At 39.2% G+C, this 15393-nt stretch overlaps 1 protein-coding gene across 2 annotated transcripts in view; it reads right to left on the bottom strand.

Moving 5' to 3' along the window:
• The window catches only part of LOC115436460 (double-stranded RNA-specific editase 1-like), an 80750-nt gene that overhangs the window by 10465 nt on the left and 54892 nt on the right, over positions 1 to 15393 (bottom strand). For both annotated transcript variants that reach the window (XM_030159357.1, XM_030159365.1), the window contains 2 exons: positions 6061 to 6120; positions 396 to 1339 (listed from right to left, as the gene is read on the bottom strand). In XM_030159357.1, coding sequence (XP_030015217.1) covers positions 396 to 1339; positions 6061 to 6064 — 948 coding nt within the window. In that variant the 5' untranslated portion in view covers positions 6065 to 6120. The remainder of the gene's footprint in view (positions 1 to 395; positions 1340 to 6060; positions 6121 to 15393) is intronic.

Here is a 15393-nt window from a genome sequence, read left to right as displayed (position 1 = left end):
AAATATGGAGAAAAAACTCATTTGGGAACTGACATTAAAGCAGCTCTTGGTGTTTATGGGTTAAACATGAAAGCAAAAAGAAAAAATTCCACTCTAACTTGTTCGGCTGTTCCACTATTTATTCATCATTTTGAGTTTTAAAAGAAAAACTGCTTTTTGTTTCTACTTCTGACTGTCCCTGACACCAGTATAATAGTCTTTTATTGTATTGTTTATATTCAACCTACACAAAAGCACAGAATAAAACGGAGTAAACAGTTGAATAAAGCAGAACGGCTGCAGGTGCATTCATCAACATCATGTGATCAGTGTTTCCATCCCATAATGAACCCAGTGTGTGTGTGTGTGTGTGTGTGTGTGTGTGTGTGTGTGTGTGTGTTGTTGTGGGTGCGTACCTGCGGCAGGTGCAGCTGCAGTCCTTCCCTGGGGATGGGCTGCCTGGACGGGGCCTGGTCCAGCTGCATGTTGAACAGGGCCGACAGCGCCGCCTGGGCCGCGCGCGCCTTCGCCAGCTTCTTGTTTCGACCCGAACCCTGGAAGCGCTGGGCGTCGACCGTCACAGACATGACGAAGTTCTTGGCGTGGCTCTCGCCGCTCTCAGACACAAAGTCGTACTTGAGGCCCGGCCGCAGCTCGTTCAGGATCATGACCGGGTTCTTTCCACCGGCGGGGGAGGGGACGGAGGCGGCCGAGGGCGCCGAGGGGGGTAAGGGGACCTGGATCGGGTTTGGCAGCGGCGAAGGGAGCAACGGGTACTCGATCCCCAGTGGACCGAAAGAGCCGTTACCGTTGGAGGTCAGATAGAAAGGGTCGTCGACCGGCGCCGACGTCTCGAAGGCGTTGAAGAGCACGTCCGGGAAGTCGGCGTGGTCGGAGGTGAAGTCCGTGTGCACCGCCAGGGTCCGGCCCATGGCCATGTGGGCTTCGGACGCATTGGGGAACTGGACAAACGAGCGTAGGGCCTTCTCGGCCGCGCTGAGCTTGGCTTTCTTCTTGGTGGGACCTGAGCCCTCGAAGAGCTGCCCGTTGACCTCCACCGTCATGGCGAAGACGGGCGCGTGGACAGGGCCGGTCTGCGACAGGAGTTTGTACTGGAGGCCCGGCTTGATCTCGTTCAGCTGCATGAGGGCGTTTTTGGGCAGGACGGGCCCCGGCGCTTTCTTGCGCTTCTTGGGCCTGTACTTGGAATGCACGTGCCCGTTATTGCCCTCCTCTAAGGGGCGTTTCCTCCCACCCCCAGCGTTCCCATTGGGCACGTGGACAGCCTCAGCTGCCACCCCCTCTTTGGAGAAGAGGTTGTCCAAGTTGCGATTTTCCTTAACATCTGCGCTGCACGAACCTGCGGTGCCCAGAAAGAGTAACTGACAACGCCTTCGATGCAGGATCTTGTAAATGTAAAATTTAGAGATTCCTTTATCTGTCTTTGCAACTGAACAAGTGATGTGTGTTCCGTCATCAACAGACGTGTCCTCAAACGCAACGTTGCAGTTTAAAACCACACAAACATTTAAACCCCCCAATGGAAATGTTTCTAATTCTTGGCTAAAGGTATGTTTTTTAGTTGCGTGGAAAACATCACTTTAATTCCAGCGTCCTGTTTGCATCGTCCGACTGTAAATCCAGCGACTTACAGAAAGACTTCTTTTTTTTAACATGCGTTAACGCTTAAACGCTGCGTTTTGGGAACACATATCACCCATTCCCGTTGACAAAGCTGACGGAACATAATGTAAATTTCCATTTATAACATCCTCCAGCAAAAGCTCTGATAGGTTACTCCTTTGGGTGTTCACGACACAAAACAATCCCATCGAAATGCAGGTTTAATCGGGGTCGGAGGGAAAGATGGGGTTGGCACAAGCCTCTAAAACTCAAAACAGAAACGATATCAACTCTGAGCATTTCAGAAAAGATGCAAATGTGAGAGTAAATACAAAGAGCATCAGTCCAGTTTTAGCATTTTTGGATGTAACATGGAGCCTGTTTGACAGTGTCTGGACTGTGATAGAACAGTCAAATATGCAAAAATAAATAGGAAGCATGCAAGAGGAGGACAAACATGAAACACACAATAGCAGATAAAGCCCCCAGTTTCAAGAGAGGGGGGGGATTAAAGGTCTTTAGGGGGAGGGGGGAACAAACATAGTGTTATTGGGACTTCAGTGAAAACAGCCAGCACTGCAGCTTTAGCAAGAAAAACACTGAGAGCAGGAAGAAAAGTACATTTACAGGACGAGTCTGACATACGTGTTTTTAACCCGTAAACAAACATCCACTGATCTAAACTGTTCAATACCTGCTGATCCAATAATCCGATCAATACTCGACAATAATTGGTGTAAAATACAGTGTCATCATTTCAGTCAGATATGACCCATTTTGACCCACTCATTTTGTTCATTTTATCCTGCATTTTCTGTATGTTATTTACTACTAGCGCATTGTACCCGTGGTGCCATTGTACGATAGCATGATAAGTAGAAGTTGTCTGCCACCACTGTCCATTTGTAAACTACCATTTAATCCTGCATTGTGCAGGTAAGAATTAGAGCCAACATGTCTGTGTTTGGTCTGTCCAGTATTCATTCATCCAGCGGTAGTGAACTGCAGCCTGCACACTGGAGCATGGGCTGGGAGGAGGAGCAATGTCACCAACGGCAGCAGAACCACCAGTGCTGGGCAAATTCCTTCTAAAGAGTTATTAGTTATAGTTACTAATTACTTTTCCATTAAAAAGAATTGAATTAGTAACAGAGTTACTCCATCATAAATGTAATTAGTTACTGGGGAAAGTAATTATTACGTTACTTTTTTGAAAAACCTTCAAATATGTAAAAGGAAACTGATTTTGAGCGCGTTTCACGCCCCGTGGCATAGAGTAGAACAGCAGACAGGGACTGAAGACCAGGACTGTGGGGAGGATGGGGTCCACCAGGGCCAGGCCAGGGTCCACCGGGGCCAGGCCGGGGTCCACCAGGGCCCATCTTTTCCATCACATGAATGCATATATTTATAGGAAGCAGATGCTCCTGCAGTTAATCCCACATCTCTTTTTTCAGTCGCTCCTCCTGGATCCAGCAGGAAATGTGTTCAGTCCAGTCGGACTGTCACTGATAACTCCTCCCCTAAATTAGCTGATAACTCCTCCCCTAAATTAGCTGATAACTCCTCCCCTAAATTAGCTGATAACTCCTCCCCTGCACACGTAGTTGCGTTCAGGTGCCTGTGTTGTGCTGGGACAACTCAAACTGGTAGATGTCATTAGTGGTTCAGGTGAAGGGGGCGTGGCCAACTCAGACTCATGGACACACAGGTGAAGCATGAAGGCAGTGTGGGGGATCTGAAGAGAAGAACAACTCGTAAACTAATCGGTTGTTATCATTCACTGAACAGAGCGGTTCAAAAGACTGGACTCGTCCGCGAACGTCACACCTCTCGTGCCTGGCTGAGCGAGTCAGGACAGATAAAATCTCCCAGCATACCTCACAACATTTGAATACGGACATTAAATTGTGCCTAGTAGATAGTCGGGAATGTTTCTATTCATCTGGTGAGTTTGGCGGCAATCAGGCCTATGAAGGCTGAGGAAAATCCCAACAAACGCCCACCTGTGCTGCAACATCGATGGGACTTCGATCGGACAAACACGCACCGGACACACGCGTAGAACGTCCATTATAGTAGGATATATTACCCCTTTATCTCAACTAAATTATAAAATTATTCAGTTTCCAGGTGTGTCCACACATACAAACTCTTCTTCTCTTGTTCTAACGTTTGTCAACATTCGTTTTTTTTTGTTTGTTTTTTTTTTTATTCACAGGACTCTAGTTGCGAAAAAAGGTCTTTCCATTGTAGTTTTACGTGATATACCATTTGTGCTACGCCTGAAAAACCACCTCTTGCCAGCGCAAAAACTTTTAATCGAAAAACAAGACATTGGGCAAAATTTTTCCATTAGGCAAATTTTTACACACAAGCCATATTCGCATAATTTGAGGGTCAATGGAAAAGCAACTACTGACCCAACATTTTACTGGTGAGTCAATGCTGTAGAAGATGACGTGTTTCCACGGTAACTACAGAGCTTCTGAGTGTCCAAATATGGTCATATCTGATGACCATGAAAAGATGAAGAACTGTATTTTACACCAATTATTTCCATGTATTAAACAGTTCTGATCAGTGGATGTTTGGGTCTTTAAGGGTGAATTTGTTGGTAAACTTCTCTTAATACTTTTGGAAATCTTTCTCTTCCATAAATCCTTCATGAGGCTAACCCTACCTATGGGGCTCATGAGGCTTTTGTTGTTCCGATCCAGGGAACGAGCTTAAACTCAGCCTTGAAAACAGACCCAGATGTGACAGTAGATACACTGTGACCCCCGGGTTAAGCCCTGGTCCGGCCCCCTGAGCTGCAAAAGGGGACATTTTCAGGGACAGTCCCATAGGTACGAGGGATGGAACGATTACCAGTATAACGATAAACGGTGGTAAAATTGCAGACGGTTAGTATTACCGCTTAAATTCTAATTCTCATGATAACCGTGTTTGATTACCGCACTTTTAGGGGAAAAAACCCTATGTACAGATCTGCTTTTATGTTGAATATTTGAGTATAGTTTTAATTTAATACAATTCTAATTTTATATACCTAATATTTGGAACTAGGGATATGAAAATTTCATATCACGGTTACTGTGACCAAAATTATCACAGTTCTCATTATTATTACGGTATTATTGAAATTGTGCTCAAAATGTTCAAAAAGTACTGATATACACACACTGAAATAATTTAACCAAGTTGTATTTAAAAAAAAAATCATAATAACAATAAAATAAAATAATAGTCCCAATGTCCCTTCTGTGTCAGAAACATTCAAATATTAACCCTTAGTGGTCTGAGTCTATTTTATCCATTTTTCAGTCCTTTTGATTTGGCCTTTATATACTATAGAAACAAATGTTTACTATACCCATGTTTGGGATCTGTTTTTTCAGCACAACTTCATCTAGATCATCTGTCTATTATTTTTTCACTTTAACCGACTATAAAAACATTAAAGGACAAAAAACACAAAAACAAAAAATATAAAATTTGAATATTTGAAAAATGTTTATAATTTATTGCATAAATAACACACAGATGCTTAATGAACCTTTTCACAGACTTTAAAAGTGAATATTGGTTCCAAATATTAGGTATAGAAAATTAAAACTGTAATAAATTAAAACTAAATATTTGACATAAAAGCAGATCTTTCCATAGGGTTTTTCCCCTCAAAGTGCGGTAATCAAACACAGTTATCATGATAATTAGAATTTAAACAGTAATACTAACCATCTGCAATTTTACTGTGGTTTATCGTTATACCGGTAATCGTTACATCCCTAGTTGGAACCAATATTCACTTTTAAAGTCTTTGAAAAGGTTCATTAAGCATCTGTGTGTTATTTATGCAATAAAGTATACACATTTTTCAAATCGGATTTTATTTTTTTTATTTGTGTTTTCTGTCCTTTTGTATTTTTATAGTAGGCTAAAGTGAAAAAATAATAGACAGATGATATAGATGAAGTTGTGCTGAAAAAACAGATCCCAAACATGGGTATAGTAAACATTTGTTTCTATAGTATATAAAGGCCAAATCAAAAGGACTGAAAAACAGACAGAATAGACTCAGACCACTAAGGGTAAATATTTGAATGTTTCTGACACAGAAGGGACATTGTGCCAATTATTTTATTTTTTTCTTTAATTAATTAATTAATTTATTTTTTAATACAGCTTGGTTAAATTATTTCAGTATCAGTACTTTTTGAACATTTTCAGCACAATTTCAATAATACTGCTATAATAATGATAACTGCGATAATTTTCGTCACAATAACCATGATATGAAAATTTTCATATCATTACGTCCCTAATAGGTACACAGGGGTGCATTTATCTGAACCCCCCCCTAACCCTGAAAAGAACCTGTGTGTCAGTGTCAGGTCCAGACGGAGCAGAAGCCTTAAAAACACATGACATATGCAGAACAGGAACAGGACTCACTCATGCTTCCCACTTCACCTCCCTCTGTCAGCCTCGCTTGGATTCCAGGTGATGCTTGACCTGAGAGAAAAAAAAAAAGAAAATACAAAACATGTAGTTATTTAGATGTGGTTTTTATTCTTTGGCCTGAAGGCACGACACAGAAAAAACATCCAGTATTATACAGAGCAACAGCCTGTTTTTCACCTGATACTATCACCAAGCACAGACCCATCACTGCCACGTCATCGTCATCCCAGTAGTCAATGTTTTCATTCTGCCTGTACCCTCCCCCCCCGTCTGACAGGGGTACTCGTCTCTCAGGCTGATGAGAGACACTGACCTGCCATGACGTCCCCCGACCTAATCACACAACTGTCACTCAACACCCCCCCCCCCCACCTTTACACATAAAGAAATAAACTACGGAGGCAGAAATTAGGAAAGAATTATCACAGGTTTGTGTCAGGTTCATGTTCCCTCCATAAAAGACAGAACGCCGAATCACTGAACCAACGCAAATAAGAAATAATGATTGGACTCAGTTTGTTTAAAGGGAGCCTTTTATTTCCAATCCTTCACGTCTGCTGGAGCCGCTATCGAGACGATCGACCGGACCCAAACTAATGTTATCTAATGACTATTTCACCGCCGATTAAGATCTGAGCCTCATTTATGCGCCTACAGCAGGGACGTCAAAGTCATTTTGAGTTCAGGTTCCACATTCAGACCAATATGATCTGAACTGGAACTCAACCAGTAAAATAATGACAAAGAAAAAGTGAAATTATATGAGGAAAGTGTTTATATCTATGAGGTGTCCTTTAAAAGGTAGGGGTAAGGGGGAGGGGCCAAGGGGGATGGGTAAGGGGGAGGGGCCAAGGGGTTAGGGGTGCATAGGGTTTGGGCCTTCACGTCTGACGCAGATACTTTGGCAGAAGTGCAGAACAGTGTCGTCATCAGAACAGTGTCATCATCAGAACAGTGTCATCATCATCAGAACAGTGTCATCATCAGAACAGTGTCATCATCATCAGAACAGTGTCATCATCACAACAGTGTCATCATCATCAGAACAGTGTCATCATCAGAACAGTGTCATCATCAGAACAGTGTCATCATCACAACAGTGTCATCATCAGAACAGTGTCATCATCAGAACAGTGTCATCATCATCAGAACAGTGTCATCATCATCAGAACAGTGTCATCATCACAACAGTGTCATCATCATCAGAACAGTGTCATCATCAGAACAGTGTCATCATCATCAGAACAGTGTCATCATCACAACAGTGTCATCATCACAACAGTGTCATCATCAGAACAGTGTCATCATCAGAACAGTGTCATCATCATCACAACAGTGTCATCATCAGAACAGTGTCATCATCATCAGAACAGTGTCATCATCACAACAGTGTCATCATCACAACAGTGTCATCATCATCAGAACAGTGTCATCATCAGAACAGTGTCATCATCATCAGAACAGTGTCATCATCAGAACAGTGTCATCATCATCAGAACAGTGTCATCATCATCACAACAGTGTCATCATCACAACAGTGTCATCATCATCAGAACAGTGTCATCATCAGAACAGTGTCATCATCATCAGAACAGTGTCATCATCAGAACAGTGTCATCATCATCAGAACAGTGTCATCATCAGAACAGTGTCATCATCATCAGAACAGTGTCATCATCACAACAGTGTCATCATCAGAACAGTGTCATCATCATCACAACAGTGTCATCATCAGAACAGTGTCATCATCAGAACAGTGTCATCATCAGAACAGTGTCATCATCATCACAACAGTGTCATCATCAGAACAGTGTCATCATCAGAACAGTGTCATCATCACAACAGTGTCATCATCACAACAGTGTCATCATCATCAGAACAGTGTCATCATCAGAACAGTGTCATCATCAGAACAGTGTATTCAGCTTTTCCTCGGGCAGAAGAACTTAGTCAAAGTCAGAGCCAGTGTGATTGACAGGAGAAGTGGGCTTTTGGGGGGGGGGGGGGGGGGGGGGGGGTTTAGAGGGGGGTCTCCGTGGGCAGATAGAGCCTCCTGCCCCCCTGCCGTCACTCTGCTGCGTGGCTCCGAAACAGTTGGAACGACGGCGTTATCGGGTTTTGTGCGGCTGTATTGTGTTAGAGGTTTGGAAGGAGAACAGGCTTATGCTGCGTTGGTCCAGATAATAGAAGAAGAAAAGGAAGTCAAATGTCAACAAATGGAGTTATCGGAACTTCTGAAGGGTTGGAATTTGCATGATGCCTGTTTACCTCACATACAGGTTCTGACTCCACACTGTAAAAAACAAAAAAAAACAAAAAAAAAAAAAAAAACGGTATTATTCCGGCAGCAGGGGTGCCGAAAAAATACTGTAAAATAACCATCTCATAAAACTACGGTAATTTTCCATAATTAAAATACAGTTTTTTGCCCCAACTTTACATGAGATTTTGCTTTTTTTTTTTACTTTTTAATGTTTAATAAAGAATATTTACATGTATTAAAACAGTCAAATTACCTATAAATATATATATAAATAATTTTCAATGATATTAAGTTGTCCAATCCACTGATAAAAACTGTATTTGGACAGTTTATCAGTGCTTATACATGTTATACATTCACAAAAATACATTTATTCAACATTTTTGTTGTGAAACCTCCCGTAATTACACAAAATAATAATAATAATAATAAATAAATAAATATATATATTTATATATATATATATATACACACACACACACACATACACACACACATATATATATGTGTATATATGTATATATATATATATATATACACACACACACACAAAGATTAACTACAATGCAAAAAATATATAATAATAAGATAAACTACAGTGCAAAAAAATAACAACTAATAAAAAGATAGACTACAGCAAAAAAATTATATAAAAAGATCAACTACACTGCAAAATAATAATAATAAAAAACAAATAAACTACAGCCCCCCCCAAACGATAAACTGCAGTGCAAAAAACATTTAAAAAAATAAACTGCACCACAAAAAAAAATAAAAAAATTAAAAAAGAAACTACAGTGGAAAAAAAATAAACTACAGCGCAAAAAAAATAAAAATTAAAAAAGATAAACTACAATGCAAAAAAATTTAAAAAAAGATAAACTACAGTGCATAAAAATAATGATAATAAAAGGATAAACTACAGTTCAAAAAAAATTAAAATATTTTTTAAAATTATAAAAAGATAAACTACAGTGCATAAAATAATGATGATAATAAAAGGATAAACTACAGTTCAAAAAAAAAATTAAAATATTTTTTAAAATTATAAAAAGATAAACTACAGTGCCAAAAAAAATTTAAATACTAAAAAGATAAACTACAGCGCAAAAGAAATAATAATAATAATAAATAAAAGATAAACAGTGAAAATTGTGTTAAATTACATATTGTTTTTACAGTGCAACGCCAAACGCTAAAATCATCGGCTTGATCAGATGCAGACGGTGTTTGAAAAGCACCGTTTCCTCCACACCAGTCGCCCTGATACAAAGTGTCATCAACGCACGGGAAGGAAAATGAGATAGTGGAGGATAAACGGCAGCAGGAACAGGAAGTGTCACATGTATTAAAGGAAGCCGTGGTCTTCCATCCATGTCGCACACAGATTCCGTTTATCCGACAGGCAGGACGAAAATAAATAAATACAAATGTATTTAGTGCATCCACACTCCTCCTGACACGCTTCTGCCTCAGATCACGCATCGCAGCGCCACGTCACGGCTACGCGACGGGACAAACGTAGACCGAAGGGGAAAACACAAAAACACACAAGGACGAAGCACAAATGGGTCTGAAACAGGCTTTAGATCCACATGTGAGGGCAACACTGGGATAACTGAAGGAAAACTGATTTTTGAGCATGTTTCACAAGTAGAACAACAAAGTTTAACGGTAGATTTTTCTCCTTCAGTCGGATGTGATGAAAGTAGATGATTTGATGTGGTAGAAATTATTATTTACAGTCAGAGCATGAAAAATATTTTAGAAATTTAGAGGAAGAACATTTAAAATCAGAGTCATGGACAAAAAAAAAAACTATATTCATTAGTCCTTTTAGTTTTGGATCCCAGACCCCTGTTAGAAAACAAACACCTGGATTCAACGTGTCCACATACTTTTGTCCACATCCATCTAAATGTCACACGTCTCTGTACCATATCATGTCATCCACAAAAAAACAAAAACAAAAGAAGTGTCGTCGTTTTATTTTCTGACCTTCGACCCCACACTGAATAAATGTATTTTCCCTATACGTCGATGATATTGGATTCTCTGTAAAATATAAATTTTTTCGCAGCCACATTAAAAAAACAGTAAATGAGATGAATATTCTGTGCATCTTTTATTGCCTCTGCAGCCTCATTTTCATGTGGTGCTGAAATTAATGGAAACTTGAAGAGGAAATCAGTCTGAAGTGATGGGAGGAGTCCAGAAATTCTTCATCGTCAATAGGTTTAAAAGTATGAAAAATCTATCAGTGTGATATAGGCAGCTCTAGCTTCAGCCTGTGAAATGAAAGCACACATGAATCAGATATATCAGCCTTTGTCAGCTGGGCCCTGGGTCTGGACTGCAGGAGTCAGAGCTAACAGTCTGAGCAGACACTGACAAATGGATTCTGGGGAGTTTTCTGGTGTTCCAGGCCAGTTACCGTCACAGACAGAGACGGAAAAAACCAGCGCAAAAACAACTGTCGCACAGCTGGTTTAGAGGCGGAACGTAGATGGAGTCAAGTGGAGGTGAAGAAGACGGAGACGAGGGCAAAAGACGGACGGACACGGAGAAAAAAAAAAGACAAACTGAAAAAACAAGTACGGAGTTGGATCAGTGACAGCAGATGGACACACTGGGTTTATATACAGTAAATAATAAAGGAAATGAACAAAATGAATACGAAATTTACTAAATAGTAAATGATATAGAATTTTTTTTTTTTTTTAAATATCAAAAAAATTACTAAAATGAATAAAAAAGGAATCAACCAAAAAATGAACAAAGAACCCCAAAGTGATCAAAAAAATGAACAAAAATGAATAAGAAAACTATAAAATAATAAACGATGTGAAAAAAATGATTTAAAAAAATGTACTAAAATGAATTAAAAATAATAAAATAAGCAAAAATGAGAAAAAACAACCAAAATGATTTTTAAAAATGAATAAAAATAATAATTCACCAAAAAAATAACCCACAAACTGAACAAAGTAGTAGAAAAAATAACAAAATAAGCAACAAAATGAACAAAAATTAGTAAGAAATTTACTAAATAATAAATGATATAGAAAAAAAAAAAAAAAATATATATATATATATATCAAAAAACTTATTAAAATGAATTAAAAATGAATAAAATAAACAAAAAATGAGCAAAAACAGCCAAAATGATTTTTTTTTAAAAAAGTATAATTAACTAAAAACAATAACCCACAAACTGAACGTTGTAGAAAAAAATAACAAAACAAGCAACAAAATTAACCACTTATTTATTGATTTATTTTATTCATTTATTTATTTTCTCTTTTTCTTCCTTTCAGTGAGCATTATTGATACCCTGTTTTTCTTTTGAAAATAAGAGAAAAGTATTACTATTGATATCTGGAACAAACTACCAGAAAATATCAGGTCTGCTGAGAGTCTGAGTTCTGTTCAGTCCAGGTTCCAGACTCACCTGTTCACTGCTGCTGCTGACTAAAAGGCTTCGGACTTTTTAAACTGAATATTCTCTTTCCAAACTCTGCACTGCAACTCTTACTTTAATATGTGTGCGTTTTTATATTTTGGGTTTTATGGGTTGTTTTCGTACCTGCTGTTTTTGATCACCTTCTACATGTTTCTTTTATAATGTCTTAAATGTGTTTCTTTTCCCTGTCGTTGTATTTCAGTGTCCTGTGTGAAGCACCTTGAATTACCTTGTTGCTGAAATGTGCGACACAAATAAACTTGCCTTGATGTCCTGTATATGAGACTGACGTGAATAAAAAATTTCATAAATAAATAAATTCACCTAGGAGACATTATGGATAACACTGAGAAAAACACACACACACACACATATATATATATATATATATATATATATATATATATATATATATATATATATATATATATATATGAAACAATAAATTCATACATGTGTTTATATAAAAAAAATTGCACTTATTTTTCTGGAGAAATTTATTTTTTATTCAGGTTTTTTACATCTTTTTTTGTTTTTTTTCATAGTTTAATGTTATTTTTTCCATTAAAACATGGTTGTCCTTATTTGTATGTTCTGATGTTCTTATTTTAAAGGATCTGAATGTGGAAGCTGAACTAAAATCATCCCTGTCGCATGAGAACTAGAATCTGATATTTCATTATATTCTCTTTCATTATGCATGTGAGCTGAATCAAATAATAGAATCTACACTGCGGCTCTGGATCTGAATATCAATGTAATTACCTGGAATAGTGACATTTCGCCTGCACAAAAGTATCGCAGACTCAGATATTCCACAGATGGGTTCACAATTGAACAAGATCTGTGACTTTTGGGCTTTAAAGCAACAAACAGAAGGCTTTTATGAACTGGCAGCTCCACAGAACTGTCCTGTAACTGTGAACATGTTTAGGGTGGAAGTAGGAATATGACATTTAACGCCCCTTAATTAAATAAAACATAACCTGTTTTAACTCAGATTGACTTGTGTGGTAGCTCCCATTTTCCTTTGGTTCTCTATTTAACCATTTATTCTAATACAGGCTCCCAAACTCCTTTTAGTTCAGTTCCACATTCAGCCTGATTTGATCTGCAGTAAAATAATAACAGAAAAACCTAGAAATAATGACAACTGCACATGTTTGTATCTGTTTTAGTGCAAAAAAAAACATTAAATGATGAATATACTTACTTTTATAAACTATCCAAACAAAAAAGATATGAATAACCTGGAAAAAAAAAGAAATTTCTTAAGAAAAATCAGTGCAATTTTAACAATATTATGGATAAACTTATCATTTCTACATGTGCATTATAGATCTACAAAGAGAGAGAGAGAGAGAGAGAGAGAGAGAGAGAGTGAGAGAGTAAGAGAGCAAAAGTGAGAGAGAGACAGAGAGAGAGAGAGAGCAAAAGAGTGAGAGAGAGAAAACAAAAGAGAGAGAAAAGGAAAGAGAGAGAGCAAAAGATAGTGAGAGAGACAGAGCAAAAGAGAGAGAGAGAGAGAGAGAAAGAGAGAGAGGGAGAGAGAAAGAGAGAGAGAGCAAGAGAGTGAGAGAGAAAGTGAGGAGGAGAGAGAGCGAGAGAGAACAAAAGAGAGAGAAAAGGGAGAGAGAGAGAGCAAAAGGATAGTGAGAGAGAGAGCAAAAGAGAGAGAGAGAAAGAGAGAGAGCAAGAGAGTGAGAGAGAACAAAAGAGAGAAAAGGAAAGAGAGAGAGAGCAAAAGATAGTGAGAGAGAGAGAAAGAGAGAGAGAGAGAAAGAGAGAGAGGGAGAGAGCAAGAGAGAGAGAGAGCAAGAGAGAGCAAGCAAGAGAGAGTGAAAGAGCGAGAGAGAGAGAAAGTGAGAGTGAGAGAGAGAGAGAGGGGAGCAGCGAGAGATAGGGGCTGCTGCAAAGTTCACAATAATTGTTTCCTAATTTGAATATAAATTGTCGGGTTGGAACAGAGTAGACTACTGTTACTTTCTTTGCAGTATTTGTATTCAGTATTTGTATTCAGTACTGCAGTATTCTTTGAGTATTTGGTATTGTTGCCCCCCCCAAAGGGGAGGCAAGGGTACTGTTTTTGGTTTGGTTTGTTTGTTTGTTTGTTTGTTTACACTTTATCAGTAAAACTATTGGCTGAATTCAAACCAGAGTGGGTTTATATACTGACAGTGATGTAAAACAGATTACATTTAGGGAAAAGTAGGTCAAAGTTTACATTTCTGATGAGTTTTTCAAATCTTTATATATTTTTTTTCCTGTTGACTTCTAATGGGTGAAATGTGTCTGTGATGACATCAGCACACACGTACACATGATGACATCAGCACACACGTACACATGATGACATCAGCACATACGTACATCAGCACATACGTACACATGATGACATCAGCACACACGTACACATGATGACATCAGCACACACGTACACATGATGACATCAGCACACACGTACACATGATGACATCAGCACATACGTACACATGATGACATCAGCACACATGTACACATGATGACATCAGCACATACGTACACATGATGACATCAGCACACACGTACACATGATGACATCAGCAACACGTACACATGATGACATCAGCTGGGTTCGATGCCAAATAAGCTCCAGTAGGTGTGAGGGGCGGGGCTTGTTGTGCCTGGAACCACTAGTTATTTATGGCTCAAGTTGATGAAATACAAAAAAAAAAAGGAAAGAAAAAAAATGGAAAAACAAACTGATAAAAAGGTTTGATGTGACTACTGCAGAGTACACATGAGGTGGTTCTGCTGTTTGGACCCTCCCGGATGGGGGGAGCTGAAGACGACTAACTACACAACCCTTCACATTTCTGAGCTAATGAACCAGCAGCACAACACAAACAGAGACAGAGGAGAAACACAGGAATCCTGGTGTTTACCTCCACCTTTACACTAGTGGAGGTGTGTGTGTGTGTTGTCGTTTATTTGTGCGTCTCTAACTAAATAAACTCCTCAGAGTCCACACACACTCACTCCAGACATCTGGAACACTTTCACACACACTCTGTGAAATCTAGATGACGGCTTTAATTTACTGTGTGGACCCAGTGGTGGTGGGGGCTGGGTGGGGGTGGGGCTGTATCAATTCCACACACTAATGTGACTCACTTATCCAACAGGACTTCCATGCAGACTGCCCCCCCACCTCCTCCTCTCAGACATTTGTGTTGCTGTTGTGGCCCCTCCACCAGGGGGCCGGGGGGCCGAGGGGGGGGGCAGCCTTCCTGAAGGTGAAGCAGTTAAGTGGATGGTGCACTTCCACACAGCGGTGGAGGCAAATGAACGACCACAGGAGTGGATTTACCATCAGACATGTGAGCTAAACTATACACATAAGTACTGACTGATGACAGAAACACTAGTGTGTAATGAGGGTCTGTCCATGAAGTCACAAATGTGCTGATGAGTTTATTTACTATAGTCGATGTCAGTAGAAGTCATTCCATAAACATGAACATAAATATGTGTTGGTTTGAATCTAGAACGCTCCAATATCTACGACTACATTCTAACATGATTGGGTTTCCTGGTGTGTCCACACATACACACACAC

The sequence above is a fragment of the Sphaeramia orbicularis genome, chromosome 2, assembly GCF_902148855.1.
Source record: "Sphaeramia orbicularis chromosome 2, fSphaOr1.1, whole genome shotgun sequence".
NCBI classification, from domain to species: domain Eukaryota; kingdom Metazoa; phylum Chordata; class Actinopteri; order Kurtiformes; family Apogonidae; genus Sphaeramia; species Sphaeramia orbicularis.
The sequence above is the reverse complement of the archived record's forward strand: the minus strand, read 5'-3'. Positions and strand labels throughout refer to the sequence as shown.